General features: G+C 42.5%; 1 protein-coding gene across 2 annotated transcripts in view; it reads left to right on the top strand.

Moving 5' to 3' along the window:
- The window catches only part of MAML3 (mastermind like transcriptional coactivator 3), a 470,120-nt gene that overhangs the window by 436,321 nt on the left and 13,241 nt on the right, over positions 1-20,558 (top strand). The window contains exons 3-4 of one of the 2 annotated variants that reach the window (XM_077476932.1): positions 12,985-13,212; positions 17,803-17,887. In XM_077476932.1, the coding sequence (XP_077333058.1) occupies positions 12,985-13,212; positions 17,803-17,887 (313 nt within the window). The remainder of the gene's footprint in view (positions 1-12,984; positions 13,213-17,802; positions 17,888-20,558) is intronic. The other variant, XM_077476931.1, reaches the window with a different exon arrangement.

The raw sequence follows: 20,558 nt of genomic DNA, 5'->3' as shown, positions 1-20,558 counted from the left end.
GTCCCCAATGGGAGATTTTGGCCTCCAATGTCCAGCTCTACATGATATATTTGTAAAACTCCCTGGTGCATGCAGCTCTGTCACCAGTGCCTTCCAGGGAGTTCTCACCTTTACATCTTACAAGAATTCGGTGACAAAAGGTATTTTTTTTTTTAACAGAGCAGTCTAAACTGTTATGGAGCATGCTCAAAATGAGGTGCAAATGTCTTTAGTAAGCCATCAGAGAAGAAGGAAGAAGCTGACCATCAATGTTTTTTTTTTTTTTTTGTTAATGGTCGTCAATTTTGTTGTTAAAAATGGAAGTGCAGGTTTCTGATCTCCAAGTGGGTAGACTGCGGAAACAAAGCAAGAAGAAGGCAGGTAAGTACTTAATTCCTTTTATTAAACTATTTACCTCATTATAGTCAGGCTTATTAAGTAGGAGGGGGAAGGTCCACTTCCATGCATAATTACAGTTTTTACAAGATTATTTCCAATCAATAGAGAAGTGTCAAAACTAACTCCTTCTAAAAAAAAAGTATACAGTGTGTTGTTATGCAAAGTATGTATAATAGGAATTAAATATGAAAGGCAACTTTTTTTTATTGTTGACTCCTCCAGCATGAGCTCTGCAAAAGCTATATATGTCACACCCAGAGATCATCAGTATTCATATACAGTATTATATGAAATATTAATTATTGAGCATTTTTTCTGCTACTTTTTTGGAAAAGGCAGCAGAGATGTTGCTCCCCTTTACCCCGTGTGCCCACTCATATGCAGAAAGAAAGGCCACATTGGAACAGGGCTCAGTCAAGATGATAACTGAAAGCTGCATTAATTGAAGGTCATCTTGTAATTTATTTTATTTATTTATTGCAGGTACTTATACAGTGCCTTGCAAAAGTATTCACCCCCCCCCCCCCCCCCCTTGACATTTTTCATGTCTTGTTCACTCAGAACCTGGAATTAACATGACTTGTTTTAGGATTTGCATCATTTAATTTACAGAACATGCTCACAACTTTGAAGATGTTTTTTTTTTATTGTGAAGCAAACAACAAATAGGACAAAATAACAGAATAATGTCAATGTGCATAACTATTCACCCCCTTAAAGTCAATACTTTGTAGAGCCACCTTTTGCAGCTATCACAGCTCCAAGTCGCTTTGGATAAGTCTCTAGAGCTTGCTACATCTTACCACTGGGATTGTTGCCCATTCCTCCTTGCAAAACTGCCCTGGCTCCTTCAAGTTGGGTGGTTTGCGCTTGTGAACAGCAATCTTTAAGACTGACCACAAATTTTCTATTGGATTGAGGTCTGGGCTTTTGACTAGGCCATTCCAACACATTTACATGTTTCCCCATAAACCACTCAATTGTTGCTTTAGCAGTGTGTTTGGGGTCATTGTCCTGCTGGAAGGTGAACCTCCATCCTAGCCTCAAATCACACACAGAGTGGTACAGGTTTTGCTCACGAATATCCCTCTATTTAGCACCATCCATCTTTCCCTCAACTCCGACCAGTTTCCCAGTCCCAACTGCTAAAAAACATGGGGATTGTGTTCTTTGGTTGATGTGATGTGTTGAGCCAGACGTTTTCTTTGATGGCCAAAAATTTCAATTTCAGTTTCATCAGACCAGAGCAGCTTCCTCCATACATTTTGGGAGTCTCCCACATGCCTTTTCGCAAACTCAAAACGTGCCATTTTTTTTTTGCCTAAAAGTAATGGCTTTCTTCTGGCCACTCTGCCATAAAGCCCAACTCTATGGAGCGCACGGCTTATTGTCGTCCTATGTACAGATACTCCAGACTCTGCTGTGGAACTCTGCAGCTCCTCCAGGGTTACCTTAGGTCTCTGTGCTACCTCTCTGATTAATGCCTTCTTTGCCTGGTCCGTGAGTTTTGGTGTGTTGCTGTTGTGCCAGGTTCTTTCCATTTGGTTATGATAGATTTGATGGTGCTCCTAGGCATCATCAAAAATGTTGATGACTTGTATTTCTCAACAACATTGTCCCTTACTTGTTTGGAGAGTTCCTTGGTCTTCATGGCAGTGTTTGGTTAGTGGTGCCTCTTGCTTAGGTGTTACAGCCTCTGGGGCCTTTCAAAAATGTGTGTATATGTAATGACAGATCATGTGACACTTAGATTGCACACAGGTGGACATCATTTCACTAATTATGTGACTTCTGAAGGTAATTAATTGCACCAAAGCTTTTCATGGGCTTCATAACAAAGGGGCTGAATACATACACACATTCCAATTATCATTTTTTTATTTCTGAAAAATAGTTTTCTGTATATAACTTTCTAATTTTACTTCACCAAATTAGACTATTGTGTTCTGATCCATCACATATAATTCAAATTAAAAAAACATTGAACTAAAGTCTGTAATGTAACAAAATAGGTAAAAAGCCAAGGGGGTGAATATTTTTGCAATGCACTGCATAGCACCGTCAATTTACGTAGCGCTTTACATATTTTATTATACATTCACATTAGCCCCTGCCCTCAAGAAGCTTACAATCTAATGTCCCTAACTCACATTCAAGCATACACATACTAGGGCCAATTTAGACAGGAGCCAATTAACCTACCAGCATGTCTTTATTATTAAGATACAAGAGGGGACAATCTACAGCTATAAATACCCTTCTTATAAACCATTGTTTGTTACCACTCATGAGGAGATGTTTAAATTGAATGTTTTACTAAATAAAAAAGCTACCAAAAACTGTTGCAAAAAAATGCAAAAAATTAATCACAGGTGTTTGTGTTTTTGTGGCAAATCATACTGGGTTGATAGCAGTACAGGAAAGGAGGGGGGAGGGGGAGTAATGGAACTACTTATTCTATAACTTTCGTAGTTTTCGTTTTTAAAGAGGAAGTCTTATTAGCTTTAAAAAATGAAATGTTGGTCTATGGATTAATTTAGAAATACCTGTCCTACCTTGCTTCCTAAAAGAAATGTTGAATGATTGTGGAGATAATCCCTTCTTTACTTGTACCAATCCAGCCTGGCATTGCCTTCCCTGCCTACAGCCCAGTTTGTGGGTGTTTTTAATAATGACTGGTTCCATTCACCCTTGTCAATGTAGCAGCACTGCCGACAGTCTTCTGCATATGAGTCTCAATAAACAAAGGGAGGGGAACCCTGACACACCCCCTTTCCCTACATAACTCTTTACTGTTACATAGTATATAGTTACATAGTTGAATAAAGACACCAATTCAACCTGCGTTAGTGTCTACAATTAACCCTATCCCTGTACATTGCACACTCACATCGGTCCCTACCTTCAAGGAGCCCACAATCAAAGGTCCCCATTCATATACTAGGGCCAATTTTGGACAGAAGCCAATTAACCTACCTGCATGTCTTTGGATTGTGGGAGGAAACCGGAATACCCAGAGGAAACCCACGCAGGCACAGGGAGAACATGCAAACTCCAGGCAGGTAGGGTTGTGGTGTGGTTGGGATTTGAACCAGTGACCCTTTTTACTGCTCGGTGAGAGTGCTAACCACTACACCACTGTGCCACCCAACAGCCTTACTGTGTAAGGCTGTTAAGAAGTTCATGCAAAGCTCTCTTGCTTCTGCCTTCTGCCCCTATCTGCTGTGAGCACACCTGTGAATGTTCCCTGGGCAGTTGCTGGTCTCAGACAAAGCCCAAAACCAGTGCTGTCAATTGTCTGTCTTGGTCAGAGCAGTATGGTAGGACAGTGGTAAGGGGCATGGGGCACTTTCTCTCTCCACTATCTCTGGATGCCCCCCTCCCAAAAATATCACACTGACATTGTTACTTGCAGTGCTGCTCTGCTTGGGTCTCTCTCTCTGTCTCACATCAGCCGATCAGAGAGAGAGAGAGAGAGAGAGAGAGAGAGAGACTTGTTTAGTGTGTAATTACGCTGCTGGACCAGGAGGAGCCTGGAGGTGGCTGGAGCTGCGCCGCTGGCTTGGCAACCCTGCACTCGTTGCTAGCGCTTGGGTCGCCTGGCATCTAGCAATGGACTGAACCCCCGCACTCTGTGTCCCTTTAAGCCATAGCCAGTATTCAGCACAATGAAAATCACACCCAATTTTGCTGTGGCGGGCCTGATCTTGCACACAGGCCCGCTGCTTTCAGAAAATGCCCCTGACCTGAGCTCATCATTGCATATCCATTCAAGATGCTTGCATGTGACATCACATACAAGCATGTGAGCTGGATGCAAGAGGTGGATCAGGGGGGATGAGTGTGCCACAACAGGTAGATGTGTCTCATCTCTGCTTCCTTGCACCACTCTGGATATTGCGCATATCATAGATGAGAAGAGGGTACAGCAGTGAAGCAGATGAGTAGGAAGGTACAGCAGTGAAGCAGATGAGTAGGAGGGTACAGCGGTGGGGCAGATGAGCAGCAGAGGGTTAGCGGTGAGACAGAAGAGCAGGAGGGTACAAAGATGGGGGAGATGTGCAGGGGGTACAGTAGTGGAAGAGATGAGAAGGGGGTTCAGCGGTGGGATAGAAGAGCAAAGGGGTTACAGTGATGGGGCGGGGGGGGGGGTTCAGTGATGGGTCAGATGAGAAGGGATTTACACTAGTGCGGCAGAAGAGCAGGTGGTACAGAGGTGGGGCAGTTGTGCGGGAGGGTACAGTGGCAGGGCAGAGGAGAAAGGAGGTACATTGGTGGGACAGATGAGCGGGGGCTTACAGTGGTGGGGCAGAAGAGCAGGGGGGTGCAGAGGTGAAGCAGAAGAGCAGGGGGTACAGAGGCGAGACAGATATGCAGGAGGTATAGTGGTGGGGGAAGTGAAAAAGGGGGATACAGTGGTGGGTGCGATGAGACGGGAGTTCAGCGGTGGGACAGAAGAACGGGGGTACAGCAGTGGGGCAGATGTTCAGGGGGATACAGTGGTTGGGCAGAAGTGCAAGAGGTACAATGGTGGGAGAGATGAGAAGGGAAGTGGTGGGGCAGAAGAGGAGGGGGAACAGAGGTGGAATAGAAGAGCAGGGGGAAGAGTGGTGGGGCAGATGAGAAAGGGGGTTACAGTGGTGGGTTTCAGTGTTAGGACAGGTGAGAAGGTGGTTCAGCAGTTAGACAGAAGAGCATGGGAGTACAGCAGTGGAACAGATGTGCAGTAATAGTAGTAGTGGGGCAGGTAAAAAAGGGGGTACATTGTTGGGGCAGATAAGCGGGGGAGGGTTACAGTGGTGGGACAGAAGAGCAGGGTGGTACAGTGGGGTGGGGGCAGATTTGCAGGGGGTACAGTGATCTGAGGTGTGAAGGTGCAGGGATTGGGGCTGATCTGAGAACTTGAGATACAGGAATTGGGGCTGATCTAAGGCATGAGAGTGCAGGATGTTAATTACTCACTATTACGCAAGTAGTTTACAGCATTTTCTTTGTAAAAAAAAATCCTTTTCGTGATTGAGAGTGTGAACAATATTTATTATAAAATCGGGACACTCAATTTCTTTGAAAACATTTTTTGGCACACTGTGCTCAAACGGTTGCCTACCCCTGCATTACAGTGGCACATGAGACTAATAGATAATCATCTAGTTCAATATATACCGGTCACACGTCTGCCACCAGCTGAAAGCTGATTTTATTGCTAGGGGAAAAAAAATAGCTAGCTCAAGAAAAAAAAAGTGTTGTGCGAAATAAAAAGCATGTTAAGTTTTAAACAAGCCTCTTTAATTTCTTCACTCCAGGCCGATGTGTTTTTGTGTATGTGTGTGTGCTGTCCATCACACCATCTGTTCAGTATTATGCTCTCAGTTGCCAGGCTACCTGCTCTATGCTGTCACACTTGACTGCTTAGTTGTACGTTAGCAGCATTATCCCAGACGTACTGTGGGGGCTGGAGGGCTGGGGAGGAACTGTAGTCACGATTAAGCCATCTGCAAGTATGGGGGAGGGAATGAAAAAGGTGGTGATGTTGAAAGAGGGTGGGGGGCAATGAGTGCAGCTATCACCCAGAGAGGGGAATGACACACAGCATCAGACTGATAACACCATCTGCTGGTTCAAAGCTCGAATATCATGCTCGTCCACCTCTTGGTAATGTGCTGTTGACATTGTGCCAAGTTCAGCAAGATTAACACAAAATTTCCTATGTCGCGTCCTATTTTTTTATTTTTTTTTCCCAGTACGATATTTTACCAGGTGACCATAATGACAGACGTTTGCAAACACAATATTGTTATTTACGACAAGTACTGCTTGCCTTGTAACAAAGGAAAATGTGACTGTGCACCATTGCCATGACCGTAGGCTCACCCGGTATCTGCTTAGCTAGCTTCAGTCTACCGGCTTAGATCACAGAGCTGCCAATTGCCACACTTGCTTAGCACAACAGAATAAGTGTATATGGAACGTGCAATGTACATATGTTCTGCATACACTGCTAGCAAAACATTTCCTGAAAATGTCTCTAATTGGGCTTTCCTGAGGGTTTCATTTAGTATTCGGAGACATATAAAGTCATTTCTTATTGCCTGGCTGATTTCTACTCTTCGAACGTTTACGAATATACGGAAGCATGTTGTCTACAAAAAAGCATGTGCTACGTTTTAAGCAATTGCTATTAAAGATTTGGAGAATGGATTGTGTCTAGGTTCTGGGCTCACATATGAGTCTGAAGAGGGTACTGTCTGTACTGTCCATATCAAACATTGAGAATCTAGCTTTCACTCAAGAACAGGAAAGAGACAATCTGGTTACTATACAGAATCTGGTTACTATACATTTATATACATTATATACATAAAAATATACATTTTTTCTTACTTTCTTCCACATCATTCATTGTAGCTTTTTTTGCGTAAGATGAAGTGCAAAGCTCAACAGCAAATGTATTATATTTTATCAGACTCGGTGAGAATCAAATTTTTCATAGCCATGAAATCCCACTATTTTTTACTCATGTCTGCTTAGTTTGATGTGAAAATGATATTTTTTCCCATATTATTATTATTATTATTATTATTATTATACAGGTTTTATATAACGCTTCTACCATACATCCTGAGTCCTTGGGGGGGGGGGGGGGCGCCATATCCCATATCCAATTGTTACTCAATAAACATTTTTTGAGGAGGTATATTTTATTGCACTCAGTGAGAATCAGATTTTTGAATAGCCATGAAATCCCACTAATGTTGGCTGATATCTGTCTAGTTTGATGTGAATGTGCTATTTTGTCCCACTTTAAAAAAAAAGCCCATTGTAACCTATCAACACTTACCAGGTAACACAACCACTGATAGCCCACTGTAACATATCAACACTCACCAAGTTCTATAACCACTGATAGCCCATTATAACCTTGCAAACACTTTGTTCTACCATACATCCCGAGTACTTGGGGGAGGCCATATCCCATTGTTACTTTTTTGAGGAGGCAGCCAAGTATGTACTAATTCTTTCTCTTGTTGGTATATGTCTACCTAGATTGTTTATGGTGGCACCACTTCATCTGTTTATATACTACAGCTGGGTTCCCCAGACCATTTATGTTTTGCTGGACACCATATCCCATTGTCTCCCCCACTGCTGCCCTTTTACCCCTTACCTCCCCCTTCTGTCTTCCTCCTCCTTACCTCTCTCCCTTCCTTTGCAATAGCTACTTTTTATCCTGATGCCCAAGTCTTAACAATGGCCATAATTTGCAGGATCCCTACTTGAGTAACCTAAATACTCCTTGTACGGCACCTATGCAACCCATTGTTTGTTTTCTACCTTTTTGGAACCCATCACTATCCTATGCCATGTTTCAAATGTTTTTAAATGTTTTCAGTAAACCCCTGCATGGGCAGCACTACCCCAATTCCCAGATGGGGGGAATTGTTGCACTTGAGTTCCCATGCCCATTTTCTGTAGGTCTCACTCTTCCTGCTGGTTTTTACATTTCCTTTTAAATGACCCTGTAATCAGGGTGACTCAAGTAATACAACCACTGTATTAATTGCTAAGAAACCTATTGAAGTACTACTTTTCTGAAAGTCAATATTGCTTAGGGCTCCACATAACAGTACTAAGAGTCTATCTGAAGGCTAGGGTTCCATGGAATCCTAGGGTTCCTCTTGAGTTCCTTAAGGGTTCCTTAATGCCCAGCTTCCACTAATATGTGTCACTGTGTGATTCAGGGGCACTTTCCATCGTTGCCCCCAGAACTGTGACCGAACTGTCATCAACAGCTCTAGACATAGTTATTGTTAGCAGGGGTTTCTGAAACCAGAATATTATTTTAAATGCTCCTCCATGTTAAAACGGTTGACAAAGGCTATTATAGACCATTGAACACTGCATTGTGGGAGACAGAGGGTAATGTGCAGATGCAGCTTGTGCCTTCAAGTATTTTTTTTTTTTTTGGGGGGGGGGGGGGGGCACAGAAGTGGATCCAGTCAATTTTGTGTTTATTTAAAGTCAGCAGCTACAAAAATTGTATCTGCTAACTTTTAATAAAAAGCCACTGACTTGTCCCAGAATCCAATGATGTACTCAACTGAGGCATTTCTTCCTTCACTGCTCTGTCCCCGGCGCTGGCATTTCTCAACTGTGGGCACCCAGCTATGACAGCTTGCAGGTTCACAGCCAGACAGCATTGTGAATGGCCCCACAGTCCCTGTGACATGTCCCAGAAGACTGCAGGAAGGGAGGGGGAGGGTAAAACTTCCAATGGAAGTGGGAGCGAGTAGTGAAGGGGAGGGGGGAGGAGGCCTTAGAGCGGAACTTCCCCTTCTGGATGGAGCTCTGCTTTAATGTCAAGGTCGGAGTAGACACCTTATGGTGACTATTTCCAGTGGCTATTTTAATTTGTTTAGTTGGTCCATATTACAGGGTCTCTTTAAAGTGTTACTAAACCCAGGACCCTGCATTCACTATATCTGCTCTTCCACAGTACACAGAACATTGAAATCCTATTATTTTAGTAAATATAAACTGTTAAATACCCTTTTTCATCAGCAGTATATAGCAATCTTATGACATCTATCAGTGGCTGGTTAAAGCTTGTAGGAGGAGTTTTCATTTTACTCTTACTGTCCTATGAGACTACAGGACCCCTGACCCTCTGTCTGGAAAGTGCTGATTGGCTCTCTGCTGTCACATGTACCCTCCCAAGAAAAGAAAAGCTCTCTAGCAATACACACCTGAACTGTAGAAGAAGGTGAGGATCAGAGAAGACAGGATCAAACAGACTTTTTACACTATGCACAGGATTAACCCCTTAGGTTCCACAGTGAGTATAACACACTCACTAGCATTTACCAAAATATAAATACCAGTTTTAGATGGAATTTCCCTTTATTAATTGATCATTTTTCACTAGTTTCATGGGTACGACTATCAAAATAGGCGTGTCTGTCATGATCAGTTCATAAAACGTATTAATTTCATGCAGCAGATTAATGCTGTACAGTGTAGGAGCTGTGCACAAAAAGGAAAAAAAAAAAGTTCCTATTGCCTTAATGCAGCACAGATCCCTTAGAAAAGGCTCCCAAGTCCACAGTGAGTCACTACTAGATAGAGAGAGACTGACGTATTTCTGTATTCCTAGCAGCACTTCATATATCCATCACCAGCACTACAAGGGTCACTTAGCTTCATCAGTGCCCGGATGACACACGCTGCCTTCTGAGTCTGATCATGCACAGGAAATGTACAGACTGAAAGTTTCTTTTTTTTTCTTCTTGTACAGCAGCCGATAATGAGGGACGTTGGAGAGGCTCACTTATTACTAGTTCAGAGGGGGCATCTCATATGTGGATATATGAGATGAAATATATGGCTGGTGGGGGTTATATCACCTCTTCATTAAGCATCCCGCACAAGGCCGATCATATTTTAAATGTGTAAACTATGTGACCAGCTAGTGGAGCTAGTTGCAGCTAGATTAAAAATCATAATATAGTGTAGATGTTGTGCCCTTGGGAAATTAAAGATAAGCAGCCTTCAAATGACAGGCTGTCTTCTTGGCTGATAAAAATGTATTAATACAGCCTAGACAAAGGTCTCTTTAATTCACCATTTCACATTACAATCCTTTGTTATATTGGAACTAATTTGAAGTTGGTTGTCGAGCAAATTACCAGCAAGTGAAGTTTTAATGCAAGGAAATCTCCGCCATTATTCTGCACATAATAGGCTTTCCTTGATTAATCTTGATTGGATCCGCTAGAGTTTAGTAAAGATGTTTGAAAGACCTATGTGGGGTAATGCAGATGCACCATGCTATGTATTAAAGGAGCCCTGATCAGTAAAGGAGATAAAAGAGATGCTAGCACCCAGCGATATGTATTTACAGCATTGGCTTGGCTCAGTCTGATTTGATCTTTCACTAATCTAGGGAGACATTCTGCTTAAAAATTTGTGAATCAGTACTGCTTGGACCTTGAAGAAGGGGACATACCCATAAAAGCTTGTCCTGGAAAATTGTATGTTAGTGCAAATAAAAAAAGTATCATGGACAGTACTCAATTTTCACGAATCTAGGGCAAAGTAGGAAAATTGGTACAGTTAATGACTGATGCAAGTAAATGGTGCTGTGCTGCGGTGGTGCAGCATTTTGAGGGTTAAAATAGGTGGTGAGGAGGAGACATACCGCTTTTACTGCCTGCCAAATTCCCTCTGAAAAGTAATACACTATGGATCACTTTAGAGAAGGGGCTATGTTAGCTACATGTGTGAAGGCGCCCTAAGGAATTTGTTCGTTTGAGAAAATGTTTCCACCCTGCTCCTTGAATTTTCTTGTCACTGCAGTTGAAAATGAATGTTCTTAAAATTAAGATCTTCAAATGACATCCTCCTACAGGCATACCCCGCTTTAAGTACATTCACTTTATGTACACTCACGAGTACGGACATACCCGCGAGTGTACATAAAGTACCTCACATATACAGACATCCCGCAGTATGGCTTGGAAGAGGTGGAGCTGCCGCCCGGAGTTGTCGCCAGTGAAGCGGCCATAAGTGAAGAGGCAAAGTTCCCGCCAGCCCAGAGTTGCCCGCCAGCCATGCCCGCAAGCCAGCTTAGAGCGCAGAATCATAGTTAAAGTAGAAACCACAATTCAAAGAATTATCAAAAAGTCCACAAATCAAAATAAAGAATGAACAGGATAAGAAGTCTCTCCACACTCTGTGATGAAAAACACCTGGTGAAAAGTCTGTGATGACTGTCTGAAAAAGTACTGTGCAGTGCTGCCTGGCCAAATGTGTATTATGGCTTCTTACTAGAAGGTATTGACCTCTGTACTATGTGTAATGGTCATACAGGGCATAGGGAGTTAAGGTCTCCCGTCGACCATTCTGCCACCTCAGTCTGAGGCAGTCAAAAATGTCTCCAAAGCGCTCAAAAATAAGATGAGACAGGCACTCGCTGTATGCTAAATACTTTAATAAAAACATAAAAATGCGCACTCATATAGTCAAAGGACAAAAACGGCTTTACAAACATGTGTAATACCAAGTGGTGTTCCTACAGGTTTATGCCGAACTCGGTACGGCAGCCCTCTCATATTGTAAAACGTTCCAGACTTTATTGAAATGTACCATAGTAGGTTACATCCACTTCTTGATGCGTTTTGTCACCACATATCATCTTCAGAAGGAGCGTCTGAAGATGTTACGTGGTGACGAAACACGTCAAGTTGGAACGCACAGTGCATAGACATCATGTGCAGTTGAAACTCACACTGGAGCAGAGTGGCCTGCAACTTCTGCTGTGTATTGGGAATTCATGTTTTTGAAGTGAATGTAACCTATTATGGTACATTTCAATAAAGTCTGGAACTTTTTACGCTATAAGAGGACTGCCCTTCCTTTTGTTTTCTCCATAAATATCTGAACATGCCATGAGAACCCACAGAGGAAGAAGGATCCCAGCTTGATCTTAATGGGACCACGGTCTGTGAGATCCAGCTTAAGCGATTTTGACTTCTCTTTGTCATATGTCAAGAGGGTCAACTACCTCTGGTGAGTAAGGACCTTTATTACACATACGGTGGATTAGTGGCACTGGAGAGTAATTTTATATAAGAAGAAAAGCACAAGGCACAAGGCCTACAAATTTACTTTTACGTTCACTTTCAATAATAATGGTAAACAGGAAAAATAGAGAGGGTATATCTCCTTAACGGGGGCACAGGCAGCAATTAAAAGCAACAGGTGTTCTAATCCATCTCCACTCTATCCATAACAAAAATGCTTTGCCTTTAGTTATACTTTAAAGAGGATCTCCAGTCTGGAAAAAAATTCAAAGTCCGCAGCTACACATACTGTAGCTTCTGACTTTTAATAAAAGGACACTTATCTGTCCAGGGACTCCGCGATATCAGCACCCCCAGCCAATTCGTCAATCTGCTTCGGGTGCAGACGCCGGCATTGTAACTATGGGAAACCAGCATTGAAGCCTTTAGGTTTCCTACTGCGCATGTGGGAGTTGTGCTGCGCTTTCTGAATGGTCCCTCTGTCTTCTGGGACCTGTGCTGGTCCCAGAGGGCAGCGGGGGGGAAGGAGGAAGGGCTGGAAATGCACATAGATTGCGATCAGTAATTTTACCCGAAAGTGGGAGCAGGTACCTGTCAAAACCAGGTACCTGCTCCCCTCCCCAAAAGTGCCAAAAGTTGCAGTTGAGTGGGCGAGGGGGGGGGGGGTGGTTTTGGTGTGGACAAGTGGAGCTTCCCCTTTTGGGTGGAGCTCCGCTTTAATGTGTATCTTGGTGGTGATATTTCTATGATTTTTACATATGAAACAAATTTGTACAGACTGCCACATTGACGTTCATGAGCTGTTGTACAATTACAACACACGGTAAAATCTGAAGGAACAAAAAAACAATCCAATCTCTCTGGACACCATTTTAAACAGTCTATTCCAAAATTCACAAATGTATCATATATATTTCTTTTTAGATTGTATTAAGTTGACTGGTTTGTACAATCAGATTGTAACATTTGTTATTTTAATGGATACCATAAACTCAATAATCAGAATATATCCTGTTTTTGTGTGCAGGAGCAGAGTCCTGTTGGGATGTCCAGGCCTGCTGGTCCCATGCAACAGTCTGTGCCAGGAGCCACGGCAAACCCAGGAGGACCAGGCTTCATAACCAGCCAGCCCCAAGCCGCTATGATGAAGCAGATGCTGATAGAACAGAGGGCTCAGCTACATGCCATGGAGCAGCAGAAACAGCAGTTTCTCAGGGAGCAGAGACAGCAGCAGCAGCATATCCTGGCTGAGCAGGTGCAGTGATGATGATGACCCTGTATCTCAGTAGCTAACATACACATGTCAGGAACAATTGCTTTTCATTTGATAAATGGCACCACATGTTTCCATTGTCCTCACATGAAGCCGCATTTCATTTACCGTCTTGACTTAGTGTGTACTAAGAGCTTCTTCTATCTTACATTATATCTTATTATCCATAAGAGTAAGAATTATAGGAGTAAGAATTACACCCGTAGGAAAGCACAGCAGCCTCTTCTAACCAAGAGAAGTTAGAAAACAGGATTTTAATATCAAATATTCAAAGTTCTTTTTATTTTATGAGAAGGTGCTATGAAAAATGAAGACCAACCATCAGTTGACTCAAGTAAAGCAGCAGTGCCCTCTAGTAGCTATATAAAGTAATTGCACATACTGTGTCTTCGCCCTCATTTAGATTGGCACTGCCAAACCTGCATTTATATGACATATATAAATGCATGTAAGGATTTTTCAGTGGTGCCATTCATACTACATGTTTATCTGCATTTTAGTGCAGTCAATTTAGTTGCCTTTAAAGAAAATAGAATTCCGTGTGTGCAGGATCCGATAAAATACTCTTGATGTGGCTAAATGCATGTAATCGTGGCTAAACCCGCAAGTCACGTTTTGCGCATTTCACTGTGCGGGTGGTTGTGGCTGCGGGAGCAGGTGCCGCCCTGCAGTGGGAACCACCCACACAAGTGTGAACCTAGGCTTAAAGTAGGAACATCTAAACGCAGGAAAAAGTGAAGGGGCATAACAGCTGTTTATACTTCCTAGAAGCCATCAACATTTAGGAAAGCTAAACGCAGGAGTGCCAGTGTGAATAAAGCCTTAGGTCCCCCCGCACACAGGACCGCTGAGATGTAGTGTGCACCCGGGAGCAGGGGATGCAGTGTCTAGCCTTGCTGCAGGCAGCCTGTCAAAGTCTATGGCATGCTACGGCTGGACTGGGCTAAATACTGTACTGAGTGGTAGTGTTTAGGGCCTTGTGCGTTTGCGGACAATGGTCCAGAATGCAGGTCTTCTACATCCCAGGCACACTAAAACACCAGGTAAAATAAACTGCAGGTGGATGGCCCAGTGTGCAAGGTTTATTACATACCTGGCTATAAAGCAGACTTTACTGTGTTATGCACTGTTTAGAGTAAGATGGCCTTGTGATGGCTTTAATCCCTTCTAACCATAACCTGTATGGTTATACTGTCCTTTTGGGTCCTAAGCCATACACCATAGGGGCCTTAGTTTCTATACACTGCACTGATGATGGTTAAATAGCCTGAAACAGCTTATGCAGTTTTGAATCAGATGCTGTATAATATCAGGTTATATCTGCACTAAACACCAGCAGTACTAGGTGTGTATCTCACAAGAAGGGCAAAAAGCAATGATTTGCATGACTCTGCCCACTGTCCTGAAACAAGTAATAATCCTCAATTTTTTGGGACATGTAATTATCTTCTGTTTTAGGAAGGCTTTACTGTGCTATGCAGGCTTTTTGATTAATTTCATTCATTCTCACTATTACAAGTATGGTTATACTGCCTTAAAGTAAATCTGAAAGATATAAGAGGCAGCCATTGCTCCTTGTTGCCTGGCTGTTATTCTGAGCCTCTGGCTTTAGTACCTCCTTAATCACTGAACCAAAACAAGTATGGAAATCAAGAAAACCAGAAATCGTTATCTGCATAATGGTTCCAGGTAAAAAGATTGTGGGGTTATTTACTAAAGGCAAATCCACTTTCCACTACAAGTGCCAACTACAAGTGCAAAGTGCACTGAAAGTGCACTTGGAAGTAAAGTCGCTGTAGATCAGAGGGGGGCATGCAAGGAAAATAAAAAGCAGCATTTTTGCTGGTACACGATTGAATGATAAAATCAGCAGAGCTTCCCCTCATTTCAGATCTACCCCTTAGATTTAGAGTGACTTCACTTCCAAGTGCACTTTCAGTGCAATTTCAAGTGCACTTTGCACTTGTAGTGCAAAGTGGATTTGCCTTTTGGAAATAACCCCCTGTAAAACTAGAGGGGCAGCAGGACAGCCAGGCAATCAGCTATGTATTTCAGTTGTGTCTTTAGCTGCTTTGCTGGAGGTAAGCTACCTGCACACTTCAGGGTTGATTTACAGTACTAAAGCTGAGTGCAAAATCCAGTGTAGCTCTTTATTAAAACCAATTGACTTCCAGGTTTTCTTGTCAAAGCTTAATTGAACAAGCTGATTGGCTACCATGCACAGATGCACCAGATTTTGCACTCTCCAGTTTTAGTAAATCAACCCCTGTGAGTTTTGTTTTTTGTTCAACCAGTGGGCTGGTTGATTCCATCATCCACACAACGATGTAGATGCAGGGATCTCCCCCAGTGTGCTGTTGTATTCTGACAGCGGGATTTTTCCCCTGTCAGAAAACACTGATCAGCGCTGCAGCCATTAGTTGCAGTAGCTGATCAAATGCTGGTTTTCCAGCAGGACTGTTTGATGGGAGCTGGTCTAACAATTGGCTTCTGATGAGCAGAGAGGGATACGCACAGATCCAAATGTGTTTGTTTCCTTCTAAATCCGCTGAATTTTGATTCACGTGTACCCAGTTTTAGTCTTTAAGTGGAAATACCATTCCTAAACTGTTTGTTGCAATATTTTCAAGTTATAAACAGACATGACTGAAAAAATGTAAGTGATGAGTATGGCCTATGTTAAATATAACCCACTTTTGTAAATTGCCAGATAAACTGAACAAAAAAGGATCATTGTATATTGTGACTGCTACAAAAGCCGGGTACACGTAGGCCGAATGTCGGGAGACAAAACAAAATGGGTGATATTCAGCCCGTGTATATATATCGGTCTGTCCGACAGAAGCCAGCTGTTTGGCCGGCTTCTGTTGGACGAGCATTTTGGAAAACCAACATCCGACCAACTCCCGATCAGTGCTCTCAGCCAATGGCAGAAAGTACTGATCGGTGTGTTCTAGCGAGGGGGCCTTCCTCCTGTCAGAACACAACAGCTCAGCGGGGGAGAGCACTAAACTAACCTCACATGGGTAATACAGCAGCTCCGACCAGAGTTGTCAATTATTTTTCTTTCAACTTGCGGGGTTGAACGAAAAAAAAAAGACTATTGTGTACCTGGCTTTAGTATACATTTAAAATATTCATACATCACGAACTAAAACTTTACATCTTCCTGCATCACCTAATCAGCTATCTTTGTTGACCTAATTGGACAATGAAACAGCATCCTGTTCTGCAATATTCCCTGTGCCCTCTATCTACTGTAAGCTGCATAGACACACCCCATTCCCAAGGACCTGAAAACATTTTAAGTTTAGGTATAAAGCCGGGCCTAGACGGTTCGAAACTCAGCTGGTTCAGCAGGGATCGGCCAAGATTTGAACTATGTATGGACAGGCCGAATGTACCCAAGTTGATGAATCTCCTGTAGCCGCTAGCAGTAATCACTGTGTTCTCCCAGGGGTGATGCTTTCAACCCACCACCACCACCCCACCGCTGGGAGAATACAGTGTTAATGGAGGAATCAAGCAATTTTCTCTCCTGCAACCCGTGGTTGCAGGAAAGAAAATCGATCCATCTATGGCCAGCTTTAGCCGCACAGTCTGGGAGTTTTGATTAACTATCCATAGCCAGTCTGATGTTTGAAACAATTATTCCAACAGTGTTTGGAAATACATATAATTTTTTAACCTTTGCCTAAAATTCCCTTTATTTTTCCTTTACATTAACAGAAATTCACTGGTTATTAGTTGTTTTCTATTTTCTGTTTTAAAATGATCTCCTATTGACAGCCATAAAAATGAGTATGCGCATACTGACAGGCCATGGGTGACTGGTAAACACTGGCAATCACACAAGTTAGATTTTTTTAAGTCCTATGTGCCACTCATTGGTTGAATGCCCCACTCCCAAGAAGCGCACACTGGTTGATAATTAGCCCAGCGTGGTCATATGGAGGAGACAGAACATTCCTCAGCCCCATGTAAGATCCCAACTGGAGCATCTCTCAGATTTTACACAGGGTAATTTTTGTTGACCCTGGTTGAATGGAGCATTGGAGAAAGGAAGGAAAGTTTGTGTTTGTACTGCTGGGGAGAGAGGGGCAAAAAAAACGAATTTGTTATTTATACTGCACTGAGGAAAATATGGAGGCAATTGCTGATTGCCTTCAGATAATGCTAGTTGCCTAGCTGTCTCATGCTACTTTTTGAGACATCAATATGGTGATCAGAATATCAGAGTGAAGTAAGGACTATGTACTTTCATATTTGGTCCAGATCAGTGACTCAGAGGTATCGAAGGCATATTATTTTTAGAAGGTGAAGTTAGTAATAGAGTCCTCCATACTCCCTTAATGCAGAATTCCTTGAAACCAAAGGTGAATGGAGAAAACCCAGTTCTTAAGATTACTACCACATATACAGGAATGGAAAGATCCTCCAACAGGTTATCTAGGAATAACATGGTTTCTGCCAGTGAGATCCCCCCTCATATGGCCCTCTTACATATAAAACAAGTCAGATTTGGAATTCCAGTGTGTATTCTTATTGACCATCTCTTTTTGTTTTTCGCAGCAGTTACAGCAGCCACACATGAACAGACAGCATCTTCAACAACAGAGGAATCCATATGGAGTGCAGCAAGTCAGCCAGTTTCAAGGTAAGTTATCATTTCCTCTGGGAGTTAATACAAACTCAAAAGCTAGACCTTCTTGAGTATATGCTGGTGCATTTTATAACATTTTCTACAGACTCTCGGAGTTGAAAGTTCATTATCCTTCCCTCCTGTTTTAATAAATCATCTCCAAAATTTAGGGTAAAAATCTTTAAAGGCATTTGGTCTTAAAAATGGTAAACTTCAGTGGTGTACATTCAACTGGAGCTGCTGTTGGGGAGTAACATTTTTAACTTTGGGATCATGATATTTTGTATGACATTTCTACAGAAATCCTACAAAAAATAATATGGAATTCCAGCCAAAACATTTTTCTGGACAGAGCAGGGAAGGGTGAGAACCACTGTCATATTTTTATTGCTGTCAATATCCACTTATGTTCTCTCTTGAGGATGAAGGAAGAAGTAAGATGAAATCCTACATTTGGGAGATTTACATTTTTCCTCCTGTTTTGGTGAAAGCTAAAACATTTTAAATTGTTCTTGACGTTTCTATCCTGTTAGCCATTATCACCAGTATAGATGCCCTTGGTTGACAGAGCAGTAGTTTAGTGGTTTGCACTTTTGCCTTGCAGCACTGAGGTCCTCAAACCTAATCCTGGTGAGGACACTATCTACACAGTGTTTGCATATTCTTTCTGTGCTTACTTGGGTTTCCTGTGGGTACTTGGGTACTGCAGTTCTCTCCCATTCTCCAAAGACATGCTGACCAGTTTACTGGCTGCTGTCTACATTTACCATTGTATACAGTACAGACCAAAAGTTTGGACACACCTTCTCATTCAAAGAGTTTTCTTTATTTTCATGACTATGAAAATTGTGGATTCACACTGAAGGCATCAAAACTATGAATTAACACATGTGGAATTATATACTGAACAAAAAAGTGTGAAACAACTGAAAATATGTCTTATATTCTAGGGTCTTCAAAGTAGCCACCTTTTGCTTTGATTACTTCTCCGCACACTCTTGGCATTCTGTTGATGAGCTTCAAGAGGTAGTCACCTGAAATGGTTTTCACTTCACAGGTGTGCCCTGTCAGGTTTAGTAAGTGGGATTTCAAGCCTTCTAAATGGGGTTGGGACCATCAGTTGTGTTGTGCAGGAGGTGGATACAGCACACAGTTGATAGTCCTACTGAATAGACTGTTAGAATTTGTATTATGGCAAGAAAAAAGCAGCTAAGTAAAGAAAAACCAGTGGCCATCATTACTTTAAGAAATGAAGGTTAGTCAGTCCGAACAATTGGGAAAACGTTGAAAGTGTCCCCAAGTGCAGTGGCAAAAACCATCAAGCGCTACAAAGAAACTGGCTCATATGAGGACCGCCCCAGGAAAGGAAGACCAAGAGTCACCTATGCTGCGGACGATAAGTTCGTCAGAGTCACCGGCCTCAGAAATCGCAGGTTAACAGCAGCTCAAATTAGAGAACAGGTCAATGCCACACAGAGTTCTAGCAGCAGACACATCTCTAGAACAACTGTTAAGAGGAGACTGTGTGAATCAGGCCTTCATGGTAAAACAGCTGCTAGGAAACCACTGCTGAGGACAGGCAACAAGCAGAAGAGACTTGTTTGGGCTAAAGAACACAAGGAATGGACATTAGACCAGTGGAAATCTGTGCTTTGGTCTGATGAGTCCAAGTTTGAGATCTTTGGTTCCAACCACTGTGTCTTTGTGCAACGCAGAAGAGGTGAACGGATGGACTCTACATGCCTGGTTCCCACCGTGAAGCATGGAGGAGGAGGTGTGATGGTGTGGGGGTGCTTTGCTGGTGACACTGTTGGGGATTTATTAAAAATTTAAGGCATATTGAACCAGCATGGCTTCCACAGCATCTTGCAGCGGCATGCTATTCCATCCGGTTTGCATTTAGTTGGACCATCATTTATTTTTCAACAGGACAATGACCCCAAACACACCTCCAAGCTGTGTAAGGGCTATTTGACCAAGAAGGAGAGTGATGGGGTCCACAGTCACCAGACCTGAACCCAATCGAGATGGTTTGGGGTGAGCTGGACCACAGAGTGAAGGCAAAAGTGCTAAGCATCTCTGGGAACTCCTTCAAGACTGTTGGAAAGCCATTTCAGGTGACTACCTCTTGAAGCTCATCAACAGAATGCCAAGAGTGTGCGGAGCAGTAATCAAAGCAAAAGGTGGCTACTTTGAAGAATCTAGAATATAAGACATATTTTCAGTTGTTTCACACTTTTTTGTTCAGTATATAATTGGACATGTGTTAATTCATAGTTTTGATGCCTTCAGTGTGAATCTACAATTTTCATAGTCATGAAAATAAAGAAAACTCTTTGAATGAGAAGGTGTGTCCAAACTTTTGGTCTGTACTGTATATGATGGTAGTCTGAAAAGTCCACGGACTTACACAGAAGGAGTGACCACACAGATATGAAACTTTATTACTGCACCGAGCCACTCTTCCAGATGCTCAGCGCTGAAAATTGTGCATAAACGCTACATGGCTTTCATGCTCTCTTTGTAAACAGTTACCACTCCCTGTAGTAAAGTTGAAAATGGAGAAAGTGGAAGAAGACTCAAAGTGTTCCATCAGTGGGCAAAGGGATGGCAACAGTGTTTTGCACTGCTGCTGCACATCCTTGGAATCCCATAAGACCGTTGCCATCACTTTGCCCACTTATGG

Source organism: Lithobates pipiens, unplaced genomic scaffold (assembly GCF_037356315.1).
Source record: "Lithobates pipiens isolate NorthernLeopardFrog02 unplaced genomic scaffold, aLitPip1_a1.2 Scaffold_13, whole genome shotgun sequence".
Lineage (NCBI taxonomy): Eukaryota > Metazoa > Chordata > Amphibia > Anura > Ranidae > Lithobates > Lithobates pipiens.
The sequence above is the reverse complement of the archived record's forward strand: the minus strand, read 5'-3'. Positions and strand labels throughout refer to the sequence as shown.